At 41.8% G+C, this 25,067-nt stretch overlaps 1 protein-coding gene across 2 annotated transcripts in view; it reads left to right on the top strand.

Annotated features, from left to right (window-relative positions):
* Window positions 1-25,067, top strand: part of LOC114666866 (gastrula zinc finger protein XlCGF57.1-like) — a 73,512-nt gene that overhangs the window by 16,292 nt on the left and 32,153 nt on the right. Inside the window, exon 2 of one of the 2 annotated variants that reach the window (XM_051926193.1) lies at window positions 2,937-4,430. In XM_051926193.1, the coding sequence (XP_051782153.1) occupies window positions 2,937-4,430 (1,494 nt within the window). Of the gene's footprint in view, window positions 1-2,936; window positions 4,603-25,067 lie in introns of those variants that run through there. The other variant, XM_051926189.1, reaches the window with a different exon arrangement.

The raw sequence follows: 25,067 nt of genomic DNA, 5'->3' as shown, positions 1-25,067 counted from the left end.
CCAACAGGGTTGTTCACCTGAACTATGACTCCCATGCAACCCTGTGGGTATCCAAACTGGAATAATGCCAGAGAAGCAGTGCCACCTATCACTACGGGAATGATCTGTTCCTAGTAGGTAGCTTCTCCCAGTCCATCCATCATTTCTTCTCACCGAGGGAAAGGAAAAAGAATGTGAACCATCCCAGCTAGGTTGTGCCTCTGTCCACGCAGTCCGGTTATGGCTTCCGGGCTGGGTAAGGAATCACTTTTTGCCCCAGTTGGGATGCCAGTCCATCTGCGATGGCATTCACAGGATTTTTGTTGAATTAAACTCAGAAACCACAGAACCCGTTGTTGTAGTGGAGGCTTGTCTGTGGTAACTATCCATCCATTTTCCAACCCGCTGAATCCGAACACAGGGTCACGGGGGTCTGCTGGAGCCAATCCCAGCCAACACAGTGCACAAGACAGGAAACAATCCTGGGCAGGGTGCCAACCCACCGCAGGACACACACAAACACACCCACACACCAAGTACACACTAGGGCCAATTTAGAATCGGCAATCCACCTAACCTGCATGTCTTTGGACTGTGGGAGGAAACCGGAGCGCCGGAGGAAACCCACGCAGACACGGGGAGAACATGCAAACTCCACACAGGGAGGACCCAGGTCCCCAGGTCTCCCAACTGCGAGGCAGCAGCGCTACCCACTGCACCACCGTGCCGCCCCTGTGGTAACACTGTTGGTCAGCCGTGCCAATAACAGCTCTACTGTACTTTGTACATGTGACAGTCAATAGCTGAACTGAATACAATGCATTGCATTTTTTTTTTTTTTTTTTTTTATATAAACGCCTTCGATTCTTGAAAGCTATGATGAAACACATTAAAGCACCACAAATCAGCTACTGAATTTTATAGCATGTGCACGGTTGCACTTGTTGAGAATATGGCAGAACAACTGAGAATGTTTTTTAAGTAAGTAAAAGTATAAGCTTTCAATGTTTCTTGTTGGTAGATATTTATCATTTAATCAAGCCCATATGATGAGGTAGTTCTAAGTTATAAATGATTCGTAATAATCTTTATAGAATTACCAAATACTGCTGCTCATTCTGTTTCCTTTGATACAATGTGTGCCATCTTAAGATGTGGATCAATACCCAATAACACTTTTGGCTGATGTGGCATATTTGGACTTGGACTCCTTGAACCACATTTTAAACCACAAAGACTGGCATGATATATAATATATATAATATAGATCAATATCTCTCTATTATATAAAAAAATTCTGGGACGAGACAAGACTTTTTTAGAGAGATACTTTCACGTCCCGTGAGATGAGACTTTGTGCCAAGAGATTTAACCAGACCCGGGGCCGGAAATAAAAGACAAAGAGTGGATGACAAAGTAGAGCGTCGTAAAGAATTAAAAGACGTTGGCGTGATACACATGCAGAGCAGGTTAGAGATAATGGAAGTACTAAAATTCGAAAGTTTCAAAAAAGAATAGGGAAGATCGCATTAGCGCAAACAAACGTAAATTATTACTCGGTGAAATAACAGAACAGCAAAAAGAGATTGAATATATTGTTCAGATTTAAACTTTAAGTCGGAGACTTGTAGATCGTCTAATTTGTCTTGCAATCAGGGAAAAATAGTGTTTCTTCCTAATGGAGAGGCATATCTGCGAGAATTAAAACATTTGTTGTTTGGTGAAAGTGAAATCCACATATGCGAGCATCAGAGACATGAAGTGGCTGGTGCGGGGGGGTCGGCGAGCAAAGCCCCCTAGTGTGTGTGTGTGTGTGTGTGTGTGTGTGTGTATATATATACAGTATAATATACACATACATATATATGTATGTGTGTATATGAATGAGAGTTTTTTTTTAATTTATAAACAATACCTCATTTTAATGGACAATTTCATGTGGCAAACTAATATACACACCTTGGTTGTGAAGAAATAACCAACTTGAAAAATATCAATTGTCCTTTAAGAAAATAAGTGCTGGGACTTTCGTGTTTGATGAGTACAACAAGCAGTGTTTATCATCGTCACGGCTGTTGATGTTGATGAATTCTCGCTGCTTTTATCATTTTGAGCCATGATGGTGGTGTGTGCAGTTGGACTGTGTTTTCTGCTTGCAGGTATGTTAGATGGCTGGTGGTTTTTCTCCCTTTTAGTTTATATTAAAGAACATTATAAGAGTTTTTAAATCATGTCTCAAACTGAAGTGTTTGTGCTGTTTCAGTTGTCACTCTCTCATTCTCTATTTGTTCCTACCGGAGCAGTTACTACAGTTGCAGCTCTCTTATTGCATGACCCAGGCATAAACCCAGGATGCTGGATCTGTAAATCTGCAGCACTAACCGCTGCATTAGCCTGGTTCCTCAAAAGCCATTTAAATTTAGCACTCTAGCTTCAAAAAGAGGAGACAGTTTTTGGAAACATTAATTTAGAGATCTATAGTAAAAATATATCTCTGAATTATTTAAGGAGAAAAACTGAAGGCAAAATGTTATGGTACCTGACAATTTCAAATCAATTATATTATAAAATGTATTGATCGCCAACACATATGACAACAATGACCCTATAAACCTATATGTACAGAGTAGAGTGAAATTTTTCCTTGCGTGTGCTAATTAACATGCACCATGATGATTTGAATACAACTACCTTAGCTCAACTGTTTTTATTTATTTATTTACTCTATAGTCTTTAGTGTCTCTGTATTTTCTCAAAGTTGTTTTATTTTTTTTTGATGATTTTAATGATTTAGGATATCATTAAAAAAGAAAAGTGTAAATACAGACAAAAACAAAATGTGTGTGGAGTTACCAATAAAAAAAGAGTACCTGATTTGAGGTGTGATCATTGGTTGTTATCCAGTCATCTTCTGAACTTGTATTTACTTTAAATTCTGAATTTATGTATTTCTGCAGATTTACAGCAGAGTGGTTGTGTCTTTCCACCACCTTTTATTCAGACCTCACCTCAGTTCAGACCACAAGAGCCACTGCATGATGAAAATATGAAGGTACTGAAATGTGGATCAGAGATTTTAACACCAACAACTATACAGGATATTTCTTCACACACTATGAAATGTACAAGAACTGACACTATAAATATTCAACAACAGGTACAAACTTCAAATTCAGCAGCTTTGTATGTCTCTGAAGATTTGAAGAACACAATTCAATGCAAATCTGAAGACAAAGATGAACAGAAGAGTTATATAAAACGGGAACTATATTGCTGTTCTGAATGTGGAAAGCAATTCTCCACAAGTAACCGTCTTCAGACCCACACAAGAGTTCACACTGGAGAGAAGCCATATTGCTGTTCTGAATGTGGGAAGCGGTTTACCACAAATAGCAGTCTTCAGATACACAAACGCATTCACACTGAAGAGAAGCCATATTGCTGTTCTGAGTGTGGCAAACGATTCTCCCAGAATAGCAATCTTAAGACCCACTTAAGAATCCACACTGAGGAGAAGCCATATTCCTGTTCTGATTGTGGTAAGAAATTCTCGCAAGTAAGCCATCTTCAGTCCCACACACGAATGCACACTGGAGAGAAACCATATTGCTGTTCTAAATGTGGCAAACATTTTTACAAGAGCAATGATCTTCAGGTCCACATGAGAATTCATACTGGAGAGAAACCATATGGCTGTTCTGAATGTGGCAAGAGATTCATCACCAGTGCCAAGCTTCAGATCCACACAAGAATTCACACTGGAGAGAAGCCATATTGCTGTCCTGATTGTGGCAAACAATTCTCACGAACAAACTATCTTCGCATTCATAGGAGAATTCACAGTGGTGAGAAGCCATATTGTTGTTCTGACTGTGGAAAACAGTTCACTCAAATAGGTAATCTTCAGATTCACACAAGAACTCACACTGGACAGAAACCATATTGCTGCCCTGAATGTGGTAAACAATTCACCACCAATAGCAGTCTTCAGACCCACCAAAGAATCCACACTGAAGAGAAACCATATTGCTGTTCTGACTGTGGCAAACAATATTCACGAATGAACTATCTTCATATCCACCGGAGAATTCATACTGGAGAAAAGCCATATTGCTGTTCTGAATGTGGCAAACGTTTCACAGCCAATAGTAGTTTTCAGACCCACAGAAGAATCCACACTGAAGAGAAGCCATATTGCTGTTCTGAATGTGGCAAGCGATTCTCCTCTAGTAGCGATCTTAAAAAACATTTACGAATTCACACCGGAGAGAAGCCATTTTGTTGTCGTGAATGTGGCAAACGATTCACTACCACCAGCACCCTTCAGACCCACACAAGAATCCACACTGAAGAGAAACCATATAGCTGTTCTGAATGTGGCAAACGATTCACGACCACAAGCACTCTTCAAACCCACAAAAGAATTCATACTGGGGAGAAACCATATTGCTGTTCTGATTGTGGCAAACAATTCTCCGGGAGTAGCTTTTGGGCACACAGAAAAATTCATACTAAAAAAGGCGCAAATCAACCCTCCTTATGAAGTTTTGTACCCAAAAAAGAGACAGCATAGCTTGTTAGGCAGCAACAAATTTTTGAAAATGAATGGACCAACAAAAAAGATTAAGAGGTGAGCAGCTAGTGAGAGATGCACAAGACAGTCAGGGTATCAATAGAAGAAAATTGATAGCTTTGGCATGATGTTACCATACAGAGCTAGAGAAATGAATTCACCTTGTTGTGAGATTCTAATGTACTGGGGCTTGTAAACCAAAGATGCAACAAACTTGCTAGACTCCATATCTGGAAAATGTGCAAAACAAACCTGATTACTTCAGTGAACCATACTGTAGAGAAAATAATGGAAAATGAGGACCTGGGAGCTATATGGGGCACACCAAATCCAACTGACAGAACCATTGATGCCAGGAAACCAAATTGCTGTTGACGACAATTGGTTAGATAAATCCTGGATGAAAGAAGTTTCAGTCTCCAGTGGATACTACTTTACTTTCTGAGACTACAGAGACACAAAAAATATCAGACCATGCAAATGGAAATATGCCACTTTTGGTGCAAACCTACTGAAATGGTGCCTGTGGTGCTGAGACCTACAAGATTAATCAAAAGAAACTTCTTAGCTTATCTTGATGCCTTACCAATACTCCTCTGTACTACAACAGGCGGGATGAATTAGGACAAGGATACATTCTTGCAGCAAATTTATGAGTACAGCAGCACTTAACAAATAAGTGATATTCACTCCTAATAACTCTTTATATTTGCATAGCGCTTTTCTCACTACACAAAGTGCTTTGCATAGTGAGTTGAAGCCACTTCAACCACCACTTATTTGCAGTATCCTCCTGGGTGATGTGACGGAAGCCATTTTGAGCCAGAATGCTAATCACACGTTAGGTGGTAAAGGGGTGACAAATAGTTAGGAGGCCAGAATGACTAGGCCATGGAGGGCAATTCAGCCAGGACATTGGGAAATACCCTGCTCTTTATGGAGGTTGCCCAGGGATCTTTTATGACAACAGAGAGTCAGAACCTCAGATTCACGTCTCGTCCGAGAGGCAGCACCATTTTTACAGCACAGTGTCCCCTTCACTGCCCTGGGGCATTGGGACCCACATTCAGACCACGTGGTAAGTGTCCCCTGCTGGCCTCGCCAACACATTTTCCAGCAGCAACCCAAGCTTTTCCTGAATGGTCTCCCATCTAAGTTCTGGCCAGGCCCAAACATGCTTAGTTTCAGATGCCTGACCTCTTCTGAAGTGCATGCGGTATGGCTGCTCCCATCTAATAGTGTGCTAAAGAAACCATTCTTGAGAAAGTCGTATTATTCCAAATTTGGTAAATAACTCGCCCAGATTATTGGTCTTCAGCCCCACACAAAAATGTTAGAGAAGCCATACTGGTGCTCTTAATGTGACAAGTGATTCTCAGGTAGTAGCCCTTAGCAGGGGTGAGTTCCCAATAGGATTGTAGGGCAAAGAACATTGTAAACACCATCTCAAGGTTTGTTGTTAATTAAGAGTGTTTCCCAGAAAGCATTAGAAATCAAATAGCACTTTAAATCCGAAATGTTCTCCCTGACCCACCTGTTAATCAGTAAATTAAACCAGAACTGAGTATTTTTACACCAGTCATAGTGAAAGACAAAGTACATTGGAGCACAGCAGTTTAGAATACCAAGATTTAAGCTTGATGAGATGTTATCATTCATGATGAAATGTAGTAATGCAAGAAATAAAGCAGAAGGTCAGCAAATTTCTTTTGTGCAATCATATATATATTCATTTTTCTATAAGGCATTTTTGCTTTTAGCATTGAAAAGGACAGTCAGAAAAGTGTCTGTTAGTTTGGGTGCTGTCTTGATCCCAGATCTGGACAGGACACGTGCTGCACTTTCTGACATGCCACAGTCATAAGGGAGGGTGTGGTAAGTGCGATGTGAGACCATTTTGGATTGGACTGTTTGCTAAGGTCTGGGGTGTCTGCTATGTAGGCAGGGTTTAATAAATGTCTTGGGGTAGCTGTTTGATGTGAATAGGTGAAAAAGATAATCTTCATTGGGCCGAAAGCAAAAAGTCGACCACAGAGACAAGAAACGCGGTTTACAGAATTCCGTGCAATTCATGCCTAGCGGTATATGTGGTACAAACGTCTAATAGACTCGCAACATGTATACAGAAACATTGTAATACTATCAGAAGGAAAGATCCACGGTTTCTGATTTACACACATACAAGTTCCACCGGACACACATTTACAGTTGTGCTTGAAAGTTTCTGATCTCTTTAGAATTTTCTATATTTCTGCATAAATATGACCTAAAACATCATCAGATTTTCACTCAAGTCCTAAAAGTAGATAAAGAGAAACCAGTTAAACAAATGAGACAAAAATATTATACTTGGTCATTTATTTATTAAGGAAAATGATCGAATATTACATATTTGTGAGTGGCAAAAGTATGTGGACCTCTAGGATTAGCAGTTAGTTTAATAATAATTCATTACATTTATATAGCGCTTTTCTCAGTACTCAAAGCGCTATCCACACAGGGAGGAACCGGGAAGCGAACCCACCATCTTCCACAGTCTCCTTACTGCAAAGCAGCAGCACCACCACTGCGCCACCTGTGAGGACACTCACAGTTTGAAGGTGAAATTCGAGTCCGGTGTTTTCAATCAATGGGATGACAATCAGGTGTGAGTGGGCACCCTGTGTCATTTAAAGAACAGGGATCTATCAAAGTCTGCTCTTCACAACACGGTGTGTGGAAGTGTATCATGGCACGAACACAGGAGATTTCTGAGGACCTCAGAAAAAGAGTTGTTGATGCTCATCAGGCTGGAAAAGGTTACAAAACCATCTCTAAAGAGTTTGGACTCCACCAGTCCACAGTCAGACAGACTGTGTACAAATGGAGGAATTTCAAGACCACTGTTACCCTCCCCAGGAGTGGTCGACCAACAAAGATCACTCCAAGAGCAAGGCATGTAATAGTCGGCGAGGTCACAAAGGACCCCAGGGTATCTTCTAAGCAACTGAAGGCCTCTCTCACATTGGCTAATGTTCATGTTCATGAGTCCACCATCAGGAGAACACTGAACAACAATGGTGTGCATGGCAGGGTTGCAAGGAGAAAGCCACTGCTCTCCAAAAAAAAACATTGCTGCTCATCTGCAGTTTGCTAAAGATCATGTGGACAAACCAGAAGGCTATTGGAAGAATGTTTTGTGGACGAATGAGACCAAAATTGAACTTTTTGGTTTAAATGAAAAGCGTTACGTTTGGAGAAAGGAAAACACTGCATTCCAGCATAAGAACCGTATCCCATCTGTGAAATATGGTGATGGTAGTGTCATGGTTTGGGCCCGTTTTTGCAGCATCTGGGCCAGGACGGTTTGCCTTCTTTGATGGAACAATGAATTCTGAATTATATCGGAGAATTCTAAAGGAAAATGTCAGGACATCTGTCCATGAACTGCATCTCAAGAGAAGGTGGGTCATGCAGCAAGACAAGTCGTTTTACCAAAGAATGGTTAAAGAAGAATAAAGTTAATGTTTTGGAATGGCCAAGTCAAAGTCCTGACCTTAATCCAATCGAAATGTTGTGGAAGGACCTGAAGCGAGCAGTTAATGTGAGGAAACCCACCAACATCCCAGAGTTGAAGCTGTTCTGTATGGAGGAATGGGCTAAAATTCCTCTAAGCTGGTGTGCAGAATTGATCAACAGTTACCGGAAACGTTTAGTTGCAGTTATTGCTGCAATGGGGGGTCACACCAGATACTGAAAGCAAAGGTCCACATACTTTTGCCACTCAAAAATATGTAATATTCGGTCATTTTCCTTAATAAATGACCAAGTATAATATTTTTGTCTCATTTGTTTAACTGGTTTCTCTTTATCTAATTTTAGGACTTGAGTTAAAATCTGATGATGTTTTAAGTCATATTTATGCAGAAATATAGAAAATTCTAAAGGGTTCACAAACTTTCAAGCACAACTGTAAATGTGTGTCCGGTGGAACTTGTATATGTCTAAATCAGAAACCATGGATCTTTCCTTCTGACGGTATTACAATGTTTCTGTATACATGTTGCGAGTCTATTTGAGGTTTATACCACATATACCCCTAGGCATGCATTGCATGGAATGGTGTAAACTGCGTTTCTTGTCTCTGTGGTCGACTTTTTGCTTTCGGCCCAATGAAGATTATCTTTTTCGCCTATTCACATCAAACAGCTACCCCAAGACATTTATTAAACCCTGCCTACATAACAGACACCCCAGACCTTAGCAAACAGTCCAATCCAACTTTCAAGCACAACTGTAACTGGGACACTGTGAAAGTAAAATTCAGGGCCAATACAAAGAGTGCCAGAGAGCTGGCTGAGTCGTGGCTCTCTAATGAAAATGCCATTAACAGACACTTGGACTTGAACCCTACATGTAAAGGCTTAAAAAGAAGAACATCTAAATAATAAAAAAGACTTTATGACTAACACCTTCCAAACTCCACCTTAACTAAACCCTTACAACCTCCCCCACCATCCCCACCCTTCACCAGCTCTATATTGCCTTTGATTCCTGTATGTCTAACCATTTTACTCTGATGATGACACCTGGCAGGCTGTCAAAAGCTTAGGAATAAGAAAAACTCTTAAGATACGCGATGCATTTTCTCCCTTTGTGGATCTCTAGCTACAAATATACTGTGTGTTTATGTACTACTCGAAAAAATTAAAGGAACCCTTTTTAATGAGAGTACAGCATCAAGTCAATGAAACTTGTGTGCTATTTATCTGCTCAGTTAAGTAGCAGAGGGGCTTGTTCATCAGTTTCAGCTGCTTTGGTGCACTAGAGGGGCAACAATGAGACGACCCCCAAAACAGGAATGAATGGTTTAACAGGTGGAGGGAGGCCACTAACATTTTTCCCTCCTCGTCTGTTTTTTCACTTGTTTTGCATTTGGCTACGGTCAGTGTCACTACTGGTAGCATGAGGCGATACCTGGACCCTACAGAGATGGCACAGGTAGTCAAACTTCTCCAGGATGGCACATCAATACGTGCCATTGCCAGAAGGTTTGCTGTGTCTCCCAGCACAGTCTCAAGGGCATGGAGGAGAGTCCAGGAGACGGGCAGTTACTCTAGGAGAGCTCACTGCCCGGCACCATGGAGCTCAATTGGCATTTGCCATAGAATACCAGAATTGGCAGGTCCACCACTGGCGCCCTGTGCTTTTCACAGATGAGCCATGTGTGACTTTGCGTGTTAAAACTGGCTGAAAACGTGCTGGAAAGCCAATGCAGTGGTGTAAGGACTGGGTTTAAACTGATCCAGTAAGTTAGAAAATTACCTAAACAAAAACAATAAACTAAAATATTTAATATACTAATTATGAGAAGAAGGTCCTGCCAAGCTAATCTTTTAGGTGTTTTTTGAAGAAGAAACAGGAACAGTTGACAAAAACAAAATATACAACATAATTTACTTAGAATTTCAAAAAGCCTCTGATGTGGTCGTCCTACAACAAAGATTAATTCTGAAACTAGAAACTGTAGGCATCAGAGGTAACCTACAGAACTGAATCAAGGGGGTTTAACCAGCAGGAGACCAAGAGTACAGATAAGAGGAGAAGGCCCCACATAGAGTGAGGTCATCAGTGGAAACCCCCAGGGGCCTGTCCTTGGACCATTGCTCTTTTCTATCTATCTATCTATCTATCTATCTACAGTCATATGAAAAAGTTTGGGAACCCCTCTTAATTCTTTGGATTTTCGTTTCTCATTGGCTGAGCTTTCAAAGTAGCAACTTCCTTTTAATATATGACATGCCTTATGGAAACAGTAGTATTTCAGCAGTGGCATTAAGTTTATTAGATTAACAGAAAATATGCATTATAACAAAATTAAACAGGTACAGTTAGGTCCATAAATACGAGGCCAATCCCAAAAGTAAGGTCTCCTATTTTTTTAGAAATACAAACAACCATGTATTTTCTGTAATGTTTACATCATTTTAAAGGTTAAAGACTTACTTGTTTTTCTACATAATCACCATTTTGGTCGATGCATTTTTGTAGACTCTGTGGTAGTTTTAGAATGCCCATCTCATACCAGCTCGCCGCCATGTCCTTCAGGAAGCGTTGAACCTCATCTTTCACCTCTTTGTCGGAGCAGAATCGCCTTCCGGACAAATGTTCTTTCAACTTAGGGAACAGTCACTGGGTGCCAAGTCCGGACTATAGGGTGGGTGGGTGGGTGATGAAGTTCTAACCACCGATCTTTACGCATGTTTTCCTCAACCTTCGCGACTGTCTCGTCGGAAATTGACGGTCTCCTGCACGAACTTTGCACTTGGCGGTAGCGTTCAATGCGAGCTCCATTTTCAATTGCTGCCAAGCCAAGATTGAGCATCCCAGCGAAGCCGCATATGCTTGTTTGGGAGTGTAGGAAGCACCAATCACAACAGTGTGGCCAACAGCCGTACGAACAGTTTCTGTACATTCCCACCGCTTTGGAGACCTTACTTTTGGGATTGCCCTCTTCTGTACATTACAACAATGAATTTTAAATGAAACAACTCAGATGCAGTTGAAGCGCAGACTTTCAGCTTTAATTCAGTGGGGTGAACAAAACGATTGCATAAAAATGTGAGGCACCTAAAGCATTTATTTAACAAAACCCCTTCATTTCAGGGGCTCAAAAGTAATTGGACAAATTAAATAACTGGAAATAAAATGTTCATTTCTAATACTTGGTTGAAAACCCTTTGCTGGCAATGACAGCCTGAAGTCTTGAACTCCTGGACATCACCAGATGCTGGGTTTCCTCCTTTTTAATGCTCTGCCAGGCCTTTACTGCAGCGGCTTTCAGTTGCTGTTTGTTTGTGGGCCTTTGTGTCCGAAGTTTAGTCTTCAACAAGTGAAATGCATGCTCAATTGGGTTAAGATCAGGTGACTGACTTGGCCATTCAAGAATTTTCCACTTCTTTGCTTTAATAAACTCCTGGGTTGCTTTGGCTGTATGTTTTGGGTCATTGTCCATCTGTATCATGAAACGCCGCTCAATCAATTTGACTGCATTTAGCTGGATTTGAGCAGACAGTATGTCTCTGAACACCTCAGAATTCATTCGGCTGCTTCTGTTCTGTGTCACATCATCAATAAACACAAGTGTCCCAGTGCCACTGGCAGCCATGCACGCCCAAGCCATCACACTGCCTCCACCATGTTTTACAGATGATGCGGTATGCTTTGGATAATGAACTGTTCCACTCCTTCACCATACTTTTTTCTTGCCATCATTCTGGTAGAGGTTGATCTTGGTTTCATCTGTCCAAAGAATGCTTTTCCAGAACTGTGCTGGCTTTTTTAGATGTTCTTTAGCAAAATCCAATCTAGCCTTTCTATTCTTGAGGCTTATGAGTGGCTTGCACCTTGCAGTGCACCCTCTGTATTTACTTTCATGCAGTCTTCTCTTTATGGTAGACTTGGATATCGATACTCCTACCCCCTAGAGAGTGTTGTTCACTTGGTTGGCTGTTGTGAAGGGGTTTCTCTTTATCATGGAAATGATTCTGCAATCATCCACCACTGTTGTCTTCCATGGACGTCCAGGTCTTTTTGCGTTGCTGAGTTCACCAGTGCTTGCTTTCTTTCTCACGATGTACCAAACTGTAGATTTTCCACTCGTAATATTGTAGCAATTTCTCGGATGGGTTTTTTCTGTTTTCGCAGCTTAAGGATGGCTTCTTTCACCTTCATGTAGAGCTCCTTTGACCGCATGTTGTCTGTTCACAGCAAAATCTTCCACATGCAAGCACCACACCTCAAATCAACTCCAGGCCTTTTATCTGCTTAATTGATAATGACATAACAACGGACTTGCCCACACCTGCCCACGAAATAGCCTTTGAGACAATTGTCCAATTACTTTTGAGCCCCTGAAATGAAGGGATTGTGTTCAAAAAATGCTTTAGTTGCCTCACATTTTTATGCAATCGTTTTGTTCACCCCACTGAATTAAAGCTGAAAGTCTGCACTTCAACTGCATCTGAGTTGTTTCATTTAAAATTCATTGTGGTAATGTACAGAACCAAAATTAGAAAAAAGTTGTCTCTGTCCAAATATTTATGGACCTAACTGTACATACATTTTGGCACCCCAACAGAGATATGACATCAATACTTAGTTGAGCCTTGTTTTCAAATATAACAGCCTCTAGATGCCTCTTATAGCCTTTGATGAGTGTCTGGATTCTGGATGGAGGTATTTTTGACCATTCTTCCATACAAAATCTCTCCAGTTCAGTTCAATTTGATTTCAAATCATCCCATAGATTTTCGATGATATTCAAGTCAGGGGATTGTGACGGCCATTCCAGAACATTGTACTTCTCCCTCTGCCTTTGTAGATTTCGAACTGTGTTTTGGGTCATTGTCTTGTTGGAATATCCAACCTCTGCGTAACTTCAACTTTGTGACTGATGCTTGAACATTATCCTGAAGAATTTGTTGATATTGGGTTGAATTCATCCGACCTTCGACTTTAACAAGGGCCCTAGTCCCTAAACTAGCCACACAGCCCCACAGCATGATGGAAGCTCCACCAAATTTGACAGTAGGTAGCAGGTGTTTTTCTTCCACCATGCAAAGCGCTTTTGGTTATGACCAAATAACTCAATTTTTGTCTCATCAGTCCAAAGCTCTTTGTTCCAAAATGAATCTGGCTTGTCTAAATGAGCATTTGCATACAACAAGCAACTCGGTTTGTGGTGTGAGTGTAGAAAGGGCTTCTTTCTCATCACCCTGCCATACAGATGTTCTTTGTACAAATTGCACTGAATTGTAGAACGATGTACAGATACACCATCTGCAGCAAGATGTTCTTGCAGGTCTTTGGAGGTGATCTGTGCGTTGTCTGTAACCATTCTCACAATCCTGCGCATATGCTGCTCCTGTATTTTTCTTGGCCTGCCAGACCTGCTGGGTTTAACAGCAACTGTGCCTGTGGCCTTCCATTTCCTGATTCCATTCCTTACAGTTGAAACTGACAGTTTAAACCTCTGAGATAGCTTTTTGTAGCCTTCCCCTAAACCATGAGACTGAACAATCTTTGTTTTCAGATCTTTTGAGAGTTGCTTTGAGGATCCCATGCTGTCACTCTTCAGAGGAGAGTCAAAGGGAAGCACAACTTGCAATTGACCACCTTAAATACCTTTATATCTCATGATTGGACACACTTGTCTATGAAGTTCAAGGCTTAACAAGCTCATCCAACCAATTTGGTGTTGTAAGTAATCAGCATTGAGCAGTTACAGGCATTCAAATCAGCACAATTACAAGGGAACCCACATTTTTGCACAGCCAGTTTTTCACATTTGATTTAATTTCATACAACTAAATACTGCTTCACTAAAAATCTTTGTTCAGAAAACACCCCAATAATCAGATGTTCCTAGCAAATGAAAGACATACCACTGTTATCTTTTTTGTTGAAAGTACAGTAAATAATTATGCAGGCTGAGAGGGGCTCCCAAACTTTTTCATATCTATTTATCTATCTATGTTTTGATGACATCGTTTCAGGTATAGTTAGTAAACTTGTGAAATTCACAGATGATACTAAAATTGGAGGGATGGCAAAACGGAGCAGGCAGCAAAATGAATCCATAAAGACTTGGACAAGCTTCAGGACTGTACAAACACTTGGAAAATGCACTAGGGCTTTCTGGTTGCATAAAGCTGCCAAAACAGCAGAAGGAGGAAGGAAGTTATCAGTATTCTAGTGGACTGCAGCAAACAGAACATAAGGAGAATCAGGAAAGGGGGAAAGAACAAGACAGTTTTTGGTGTAAATAAGAAATTGAAGCTGAACTGCACCCTGGGATGTCCGTTGTTCTGAGGTGGCAGACAATAACTAAGATGGATGAACACATATTGAAGGAAAGTTTGGGTTTCCTGAGTTGGTGCTCAGGTTTACCCCATCAGTGACTTGAACTTTTTCTTTTTTAGGATATTATGTTGCCAGCCACACAATCTGGTGTGATTCTCTGCTGACAAAAAAACAAAAAAAACAAAACTCATGCAATAGAACTGGACAGTCACCATTAAACCATCTGACTGCATTTATCCGTCCCACTTTTTTCTTAAATATTGTTATATGATTTGCATGTGCCATATGGGGGTATACATAGACAGCTTGTACAGGATGGTGGGCATCTGAGCAAAAAGGGTTCCTCATTAGCTTTTATATGTATGTATTACTGGTGTTAACAGAGTGGATGACGTAAGATACTGTCAGGTCCTTAAGTATTTGGACAGTGACAAAATTATCATTATTTTGGCTCTGTACACCGCCACAATGGATTTGAAATGAAGCAATCATTATGTGATTGAAGTGTAGACTTTCGGCTTTCATTTAAGGGGTTTACCAAAAATATTGTATGAGCTGTTTATAAATGAAAGGTCCCCTTATTTTGAGGGGCTCAGATGTATTTGGACATTTGCCTGTCAAGCTGTTCCATAGTCAGCTGTGAGCAGGTCCCCTCATTATTTCATTAACTGTTAAGCACGTACAAGGTCTGGTGTTGATTCCAAGTGTGGAATTTACATTTGGATGCTGTGACTGTGAACTTTCAATATGAAGACCAAAGATCCATCCATGCAAGTAAAAACAGCCATCATTAGGCTGAGAAAATAAAACAAACCCTTTAGAGAGACAGCAGAAACACCAGGAGTGGTCAAATCAACCATTTGGTACATTCTTAAAAGTCTACAATCAAGAGAAGACTGTGAAACTAAAGACGGAGGGTTTCCCACAAGGTGCAAACAACTGGTGAGCCTCAAGGACAGATTAGACTTTGACAGAAAACATTTTTTTAAAACCAGTCCAGTTTTGGAACAGTATTCTTTAGACAGATGAAATTAAGATAAAGATGTACAAGAATGATGGATAAAGAAGTGTATGAAGAAGAGAAGAAATGGCTCCTGGTCCAATGAATACCACATCATCTGTGAAACATGGTGGAGGCCGTGTTATGTCCTGATCATGTGTGGCTGCCAATGGCAGTCACTCACTGGTGTTTATTGATGATATGACTGCTGATAGAAGTAGCAGGATGAGGTCTGAAGTGTCCAGGGCATTATAATGTCTGCTCAGATTCAGACAAAACTGATAGGACAACACTTCACAGTCCAGATGGGCAATGAGCCAAATAATTCATCAGTGGCAAATTCATCAACTGACCTCAACCTGACTGGGCAAGCAGTTCACTTGCTGAAGACAAAACTGAAGGCAGAAAGTCCAACAAACAAGCAGCACCTGAAGACAGCAGCAGTAAAGGCCTGGCACAACATCACTAGGGTGGAAACCCAGCACTTGGAGATGGCCAGGGGCTCAGACTTCAGGAAGTCATTGACTGTAAGGGATTTTAAACCAAATATTGAAAATGATCATTATATTTATTATTATGTTAGTTTGTCCAAATACTTTTGATCCCCTGAAAATAGGGGCCCATCTATAAAAATGGCTGCCATTCCTAAATGGCTCATATGATATTTTTGGTAAACCCTTTTAAATTAAAGCTGAAAGTCTAAACTTCAATAACATATTGATTGCTTTGTTTCAAATCCATTGCAGTGACACACAGAGCCAAAATTATGATAATTTTGTTCAAATACTTATGGATCTGACTGTAAATCTTTTGGTTTATTTGACTTCTCCTGGGATTGGCAGGAGTGATGAAGGGGGTTGAGGCCCAACAGTTTCATTATGGTGAGCCTTTCCAAACAACATCAATCTCTCTAACATGCAGTGAAGTGAGGCTGATTGTTTCACTGCAACACGTCTGAGTTCCATAACCTTCCCTGGTGAATGACTTGTATGTGCAGCAAAGGAAATCCCACCAGAGGCTCAGGCACTTGCAACCCCATCTTCTGCAATTTTCCTGTTTTATGTATGTAGTGAATATCCTCAACACTTCCTTTTGATTTGGCTAAAGTGCACCAGGCCGCCTTAGTGGGTTTGTAACACAACCACATTATAACTTCTTGTTCCTGCATGTGAGTGCAAGTGAAAGGCAGTCGTCTCAGCTCTCTGACTCTCCAGGTACCCACAAGCTCCTAATGGCCTCTGATCATTCAGACCTCGAGGTGTGATTACATGTCCCAGGTATTTAACTCTACTTGGCTGACCTCTATCTTTATGGGTCCAGATTTCAGTCCCAACATCCAAAACTAAACAGCTGAAATGAGAGAGAAGCCTCGCAGAATCTATGGAGTTCAACAGCAGGTCATCCACATATTGAAAGATGGAAGGTGATTGTCATTAAACATCTTGGCAATAACACTGCGAAAGACAGGTTGTTCTTGAATCCCTGGAGCATCCCCGTCCAAGTGTTGTGTGCATCTTCTACAATAAATGTAAGCCTTCATCATCCTTTGGGATGCTCCAGAAGCCATTACAACATAAGCACATAATAAATGTGGAAAATCAGAGGGGACCCTTGCTGGCAATGTGCATTGAACAATTTCTTATTCACCTAGAACCTTCACAATGTCTCCGACTACATTCAAAGCATTTGGTATTATTGGATACTCCAAAAAGCTGTTCTCACATCTTTTAGTGACAGTGACATTGAAGAGAACATGTCCATCTCCAGGACTGTCCCCTCCTCATTTAGGCACACATTACCCTGCACTGTAACTCAAGCAGCTCAAATTCAAAAAAGCTATATCTTTTCCCTGAAGGTTTGTGTTCCACTCATTGAACTTTCTGAATATATCTCCACGGTAGGATCATGGGCGTCTTAATGGGAGGAAAAAGGGTAATGATTACCCATGGCCTGCTGGGGGGAAGGGGGGTGAAGGAGGAGGTTCAAAATTTGCTTTTGATAGGAAGGGGCCCACAGAGTCTGCTTATGTATTGGGCCCAAAGTTCTGTGTTGCACCCCTGGTAGGTCACTGGTCACAAAAGAGTTCGGCCATGCCTAGATCTTCTTGGTCCAAATAGACTGAGAGCTCCCAAAGTCTCGTCAGGACCTAATCTCGAGATGCACCTCTTAAAGAGCAAGTCCTCGTGTTCTGCTTGTGTTTTACTACACAGCTCTCTGAACAGCTTTGTTTGAAGAGGTCTGTTCTTGACTAAGCCCACCAGCTTTACTGCTGAGATAGAAACATCTTCAAGATTGGCATGACAGTCAGTGCCTCCCTATGCAAGATTAGATCTGTTATTCTTACACCAGGGACCCCTGCACAGACATAAGGAACAAAACCTGACTTACATCCTACCATACTTATGGTGTGGAGGACAAACATGCAAAACTGTGTGGTAAAAAATAATCACAGATGAACTGGACGTAAAAAGTAACTTTGCAAAAGATTGGAGATGTAATTGATGGAGTAGCTACCATACTGACTTGGTGAAACTGTCGCATATATTGCCTTATTTATTGATTAATGTTCATGTTGACTGGTGTTTGTTTTCATCTGCCGTCAGAGAGTTATACTGCATACAGGGGCAGCTCTAGGCTCGTGTGGCTCTGGGCAGAGAAAGATTTGTTGGCCCCTTCACCCGCCAATGTCAATATGGTATCTTATGCACGGTATCTTATTAACTTGTAAGACGACTCGCCCCCTTGCACTAGCTTCGTTTCTATACGTGCATGTCGGTAACTTGAAAACCAAGTGGTGGCCCATGATATTCTCATTACAGCAGAACATTATAATACTACATATAGCTTAGTGCTCCGACTCTAGCGACATTAGTAAATACAGAGTACTAATTAACAAGAAACACAATGTTTTTCGGCCACATTGCCGACAGATGTGTCATTATTTTCTCTTTCTGTTTTATATTCAATATACACTGCCTGGCCAAAAAAAAAGTCGCCACCTGGATTTAACTAAGCAAATAGGTACGAGCCTCCTATTGGATAATTACTGCATGGGCGATTATCTTTCAGCTGGCAACAAGTTATTTAACCCCAACTGGTGCAATGAGTTGCTTCTTATTTCTTAAACAACCATGTCGAAAGACACATCTCGTGGTCGTGGAAAAGATGTTAGTCTGTTTGAGAACGGTCAAATCATTGGCATGCATCAAGCAGAGAAAATATCTAAGGAGATTGCAGAAACTACTAAAATTGGGTTAAGAACTCTCCAACGCATTATTAAAAACTGGAAGGATAGTGGGGACCCATCATCTTCAAGGAAGAAATGTGGCCGGAAAAAAATCCTGAATGATCGTGATCGGCGATCACTTAAACGTTTGGTGAAATCAAATCGAAGAAAAACAACAGTAGAACTCAGGTCTATGTTTAATAGTGAAAGTAAGAGCATTTCGACACGCACAATGCAAAGGGAACTCAAGGGATTGGGGCTGAACAGCTGTGTACCCGTAAGAAAACCACTAATCAGTGAGGCAAACCGGAAAAAAAGGCTTCAATTTGCTAGGGAGCATAAAGATTGGACTCTGGAGCAATGGAAGAAGGTCATGTGGTCTGATGAGTCCAGATTTACCCTTTTCCAGAGTGATGGGCGCATCAGGGTAAGAAGAAAGGCAGATGAAGTGATGCACCCATCATGCAAGATCTTGATGAAAAATGAATGCAACACTGGATGGAACTAATCTTGTGACATTGCAGAAGCTTATCGAAACAATGCCACAGCGAATGCGTGCCGTAATCAAAGCTAAAGGCGGTCCAACGAAATATTAGAGTGTGTGACCTTTTTTTTTGGTGGCGACTTTTTTTTTGGCCAGGCAGTATATATTGGCATGGTGGCCCCTGGGATTTGGCGGCCCTGTGCAGGTGCACAGTTTGCACATACCTAAGGCCACCCCTGCTGCATATGTTCAAGGTTCATGGTGGATGACAGATCAGACTCATCTTTTACTGTAGCCCTCTTATTTAAGGCTGATCATCTGTTTGTGCATGTGGGTGGTGGGAGCGTCTCAGAGAATTCTGGGCTTGACCTGCTTGAGTCCTGTACCTGGTCTGGGATGTCACAAGCACAAGTCCCACAGACCCAACACATAAGATTTAGTGAGCCCAAGGTTGGTGGCTCCTAGCTATTCTCATAACCCTGTGCAGATAAGGCAAGCAGTCAGCATCCCCTCTTCTCTTAATATTCCTAAACCAGAACAATTTATTGAGCCCAGATGATGATCTGAGACAAACATGTACAAATATTCATTAAGCCTAATCAAATGGATTTGGTGTGATTATACTGTAGACTCACCGGAGGACAAACGGGATAATATCAGACGGGGTACCTTTAGACAGAACCGTGCAGAAGGACACACAATGGCAGCAAACTCCCGGATATACTCCAACATAAAAAGAGCCCTGTGGCAACTGGACGACCAACATCAGGGCCTCATTTGTAAAATTTTGTGTGAATTCTAAAATGCATACGCCAAAAAAAATATCAGATTTCCTAGCGTACGCACATTTCTACGCAATTTTTCGTTTATAAATCATAAATCACCTTGTAAATATGCATAAGGGAACGCGAGTGAAACACCGCCCTGAAACCTCCATATATGGAGAGTGCAAGTCACCCTCATACATATGCAATCACGATGCCGCAGGGCTTCATTGGCTGGTAGAGCGGCCTCGCTCCTGACGCGTCGAGACACCGCCCCCTGCTTTCAAGAGGCAGCGCTCCATAACCGAGCAAGCAAGGTCAAGCGCAGCATTAGAGCGCCTCTCCTCTGCGGTCTGGGGGAGGAGGAGGGTAGGGGGACAGTGAAATGTGTGATACGCCAGCGTCTGAGAGGGCATTCACCGTGTAATAATGTGATTGCTGCTACAATTCACAGCACAGGCGATATTAAAAAGCGAGGATTCAGCCAGTTACCTTACCAACAAACCAGCTACCGCGTACAGCAACATCTGTCTAAGCTACTTCGCCCCAAAATATATGACTCACGGGCTGAGCCAGACCACGGGGGCACAACGTTTCTCAGCCACTGTTTGTACACATGAACCACAAAGGGTCGGTTTCCACAAGTCAGCTTGGAGCTGCTTTATTAAAATTGCAAATTAAGAAATGCCTGGCGACTGGTCTTGCCTGTTTATATAGTGTCTGCCACTAGGTGGCAGCATAACCCGTTAACAACCATCTCATGGTACCACATTATGCCTTGTTCATTAATGGAATATGACCGCTTCTGGTTAGCAAAACATCTTCCTTATTGCAATACTGGTGCAAATTTCCTTTTTATATTGAGAAAAATATGTTACGTTGTATTACTGTGCGCCCACACCATACGAAAACTGGATTTACTGCCTCGCTGTAATCCGCTGTAATGTGTTAATGGCTTTTAGCACAGCAGGCATGATGGAGAGAAGCTTGGCCGAGATATACCTGAACTGACAGCCAGTAAACTGAGAAGTAAGAATAGGTAGCCAATATAAACTGGCAGAAAATAATTACAAAAAGTTCTTAAATGCAAATAAGTAGCATTTGCCCCATTTAAAAGGGAAGTAAGATACAGTTAATGCATTATATTTATTGTTTTTAAGGTGTAATATGTTTGTCACGTCAACGCACATAATAATAACGGCTTGGTGATAAGATTTATTGTGTGCGTGAGTCGGGGGATTGCGCCCTGTGTTGGCTGGGATTGGCTCCGGCAGACCCCCCATGCCCCTGTAGTTAGGATATAGCGGGTTGGATAATGACCGACTGACTGACTATTAACACACATACTGCATGATGCTTATGTAGGTTTACATTGAATCACGTTAGCTGGAGAGCTAGTGGTCCTTTGTCATTGTCACCTTATTATTATCTGATGGCTGGTAAAGAAAATGGCCACAATTAAAACCTTATTGCAGATGTTTAAAACTAAAATGAGCAATTAAGGGTACTGAATCATAAATTAATAGTAAATAATTAGATTCTGATTAAAATTGTGGTTAAAAACAAAAAACTGCAGTCACTGTGAACTTTCAGGACCCAGTTGAGTACCCCTGGTCTGTATGGTGCTGTCGTGAGTAATGGCAGTGTGGCTTTCAGAGCTAAATGTCTGTTATTTGAGGTTGTAACACCAGGGCCTTCATGAACACAAGATGAGGCCATCCTCAACTCTAGGAAGCAAGAGCATAACCCAGGGGGAGTTGTATGTTCTGTATCTTTGGTGGTGTCTTACCAGTGAATAATTGGATTGTCACTTTGTGAGTACAAAACTTCAGGTCATATCCCCAGCTGCTTCGTGACCCCACTATTTAGAATATTGTTCATTTGGTTGGAGTAGTTATAACCACTGCTGTGGAGTGGTGGCTCTGAGGCTAAGGATTTGCGCTGGTATCCCGAAGGTTGCCGGTTCGAATCCCAGTCAGTGCCAAAAGAGATCCTACTCTGCTGGGCCCTTGAGCAAGGCCCTTAACCTGTAATTGCTCCGGGGGCACTGTACAATGGCTGACCCTGCGCTCTGACCCCAAGGGGTATGCGAAAAAAACTAACAAACACTGTTGTAAGTCACTCTGGATAAGAGCGTCTGCTAAATGATGTAAATGTAAATGTGATAAGAGGCCCGTGACAATGTGTGATTGTATTAAATAATTGTGGGTCCCAATAATGTATGAGCGTGTATGGAGGTTGTTTGGGGGTGCTTTGCCACCCAATTCACTCAATTGTTTCTATGATAAAGGCAGCCTGCACTCAGGGCCGGCATTACTATTAAGACGAATTAGGCATGAGGGGGAAAGGAGAGACGAGACAACACAAAACAGAACCTAGCCACACAGGTTAGCTACCGAACAGTCTGTTGGCGCACTAATAAGCTTGGCCTAGGGCACAAAATAACCTGGCACCTGCACTGGCTTCACGGCAGAATGAGGAGAGTGAGAGAAGAAGTAACAGAATCGAAGGAAGAAGAAACAGAAGTTATGGAGGAGGAATCGAGGTTTAGCCCAGGAGAGCAGAATGGAAGCAGGCAGTGGGGAAGTTGGTCCCAGGGGCTGCTCCTGCTGAGCGATTTTTTGGAGAGCATGAGTGACCGATTGCTACTGCAGGATGCCCGCATAAGGCTGAGGAGTGGCAAGCGGAAGTCGGACGAGCGAGGCTCGGTGTGGCACCCTGTATGGAGCCTCGGACTGTCAAAGGGGACTTGAGCCCTGTTAAGGCTGACTGTGCCTGTTTGTGGACATCTCCTCTGGCTCCTGAGATCCCGTCTGGGTTAAGTGGAGGAGACTTCCTCTAGCTGTGGTCCTCCAGAGCTCCACTGCACCGATGAGAATGTCGCTTTATATTGCTTGTCAGTGAAAACGCCTGGTTACACTGTGGTTAAGATTAGGGTTAGGGGAGGCTGATCTAACTCAAATCAAGTAAACCATGTGACAAAATCCTGCAATCCAATTGGCTATCCAGCAGAGCTGCTGAATCACAGAGCTGCCGATGTCTGCAGCTGGACCCTTGTGGTAAGAAGCACCACTGGTGGGCTTTATTGCCCACTGCTGTCAGGCAATTCGATGCTTCCACCCAGTTTACTTGTTAAGTTTATTTTTTACTGATTTATCAATAGAGTGATTGGAGTCTAAACTCCAGTTTTCGGAAGGAGGCACTGTGGCACAGTATTTAAAGGACAGGTGCTATCTGGGATTTTAACATTGTTTTTATGGCATATATTTATTAGATATTCTAACCTCCATTTTACACCTTGTTTTTACTGATTATTTACTTTTTTATTTGAATGTCTTTTGCACTGGTCTTTTAACACTTTGATTGTCTCTTTAAATAAAAGCACCAACTCTTGCTGACTGTGGGTGTCCTTGTTTGCCCAGCTCATTCTCATGTACTTTATCAACAATTCCACGTTCAGGAAGCTTCCAGAAGCAACCAGGGACAGTGGAGCCGACCCGGATAGTCAGTTAAAATTGAGGGTCTGACCTCCTTCCACAACAGAGCAATACAAGTGACATCATCAAATCTCAACACAACCCTGCCAGTCAAGATTTAGCCCTTTTAAGTGACAAACCACTACTCTGAGCTTGTCATCTCCTGTTGTTGTTGTTGTTTACATCTGGCCACAGAAGTAAATTATGTGAAGGTGACATCCAGGATGAACGTGTACACCAGTGGTTTTCAAACTGTGGGGCGGGCCCTCCTAGGGGGGCGCGAAGATGTGAAAAAAAGAAAACGAGAATCGAAAATATGAAAAATACATCTATTGAAATCAAAACAAATAACTTAAACTACATTCTGATACTAGAAAAATAAATATAGAGTTAGATAAATGTCGATAAAAGTTAAGTAGGTATAATAAAATATGCATCTATGATATATCATTAATTAAAAAAGAACAAATTGGTATTAGTGGGCTCCTTTCAAAAAAACGTTAGGGGGGGTGCGATTAAAACGGTTATGAAAACTCGGGTCGCAAATATTTAAAGGTTGAGAAACACTGGTGTACACCATCAACGGAGGAACTCCAGCAATATCTACTCTAAATAAAGTACAGAAGTGCCACAATGGGCTTTAACAGGCCCTGCCTCTTGGCAACCCCCCAGCCTTGACTCTCTAAGAAGACAAGGAAAAACTCCCAAAGTAGAGGAAGTTGCTTGGGCTCAAATATTTTCCTTACAACACAGGCCTGCACATTCCCTGACATGTCTTTTATCCTGGTAGTCATCCTGTCGTTGGACAGCAGGACAGAACCAACCTACTCAGCTGCATCTCCACCCAAAAGAAAGACACATGCATGGTTTTATCAGTGGTGTCAAGTTTCTGCCAGCATTACTTCCCTGCCTGGGGTTCAAAGTTGTGTTCCTTGTCTGCTTTGTGCCATTTATCTATATTAGCGTTTCTGTAGTTTATTATGTACATTATTGTTGGTGTCAATTTGCAATTAGAAAATACTTTGGTTATGCCCTATGTATTTTGTGGGCGGTCCCCCAAGAGGCGGGGCCACCTGCCAATCACCACCAGGGACTGCCCTCCACCCTGTATATTGGAGGGCCTTCCATATTTCCTGGTGGTTCATTTCAAACAAGCCAGGGAGTGAAGTGTGACTTGTGTCCTGCTGCCCCTTCTGCTTTTGTGTTTCCTGGATTTTTTGAACCTGTGCTCTGTTTTTGACGTCGCCTTGGGATTCTGTATTTGGACTTGGTTTGCTGTGGATTGCCTTGCCTTCTCAGGCAATTCCTTTTGTGCCCTTAGGAGCTTTCTGGATTGCAGAGCCTTTTATTAAAATAAATCTTTCATTTTTTTTTAAAGATTCTTCTAAGCCAGGGGTAGGCAGTTTCGGTCCCGGAGGGCCGCAGTGTCTGCAGGTTTTCATTCCAACCCAATTGCTTAATCAGAAAACCAATTCTTGCCAATCTCAGACCTTATTTAGGTTCATGGCTTGTTAGCCTGCAGTGATACGTTCTTATATCTTAGATGTTTTCCTTTCCGAGGATATCATTCCAATGATTTGAAGCCTAAAATAGCTCATTTTCAGTCTGTCACATTTTTCTATTAAGTGTTTTATTAAAACAAATAGTGCACGATGAACACACACAGCATGTTAGATGGAGAACTGCTGGCTCCTTTGTCATTTGCATCTTATTGCTAATAAG

Source organism: Erpetoichthys calabaricus, chromosome 1 (assembly GCF_900747795.2).
Source record: "Erpetoichthys calabaricus chromosome 1, fErpCal1.3, whole genome shotgun sequence".
In the NCBI taxonomy this organism is placed as follows: Eukaryota; Metazoa; Chordata; class Cladistia; order Polypteriformes; family Polypteridae; genus Erpetoichthys; species Erpetoichthys calabaricus.
This window is presented reverse-complemented; position numbering and strand designations above follow the sequence as displayed.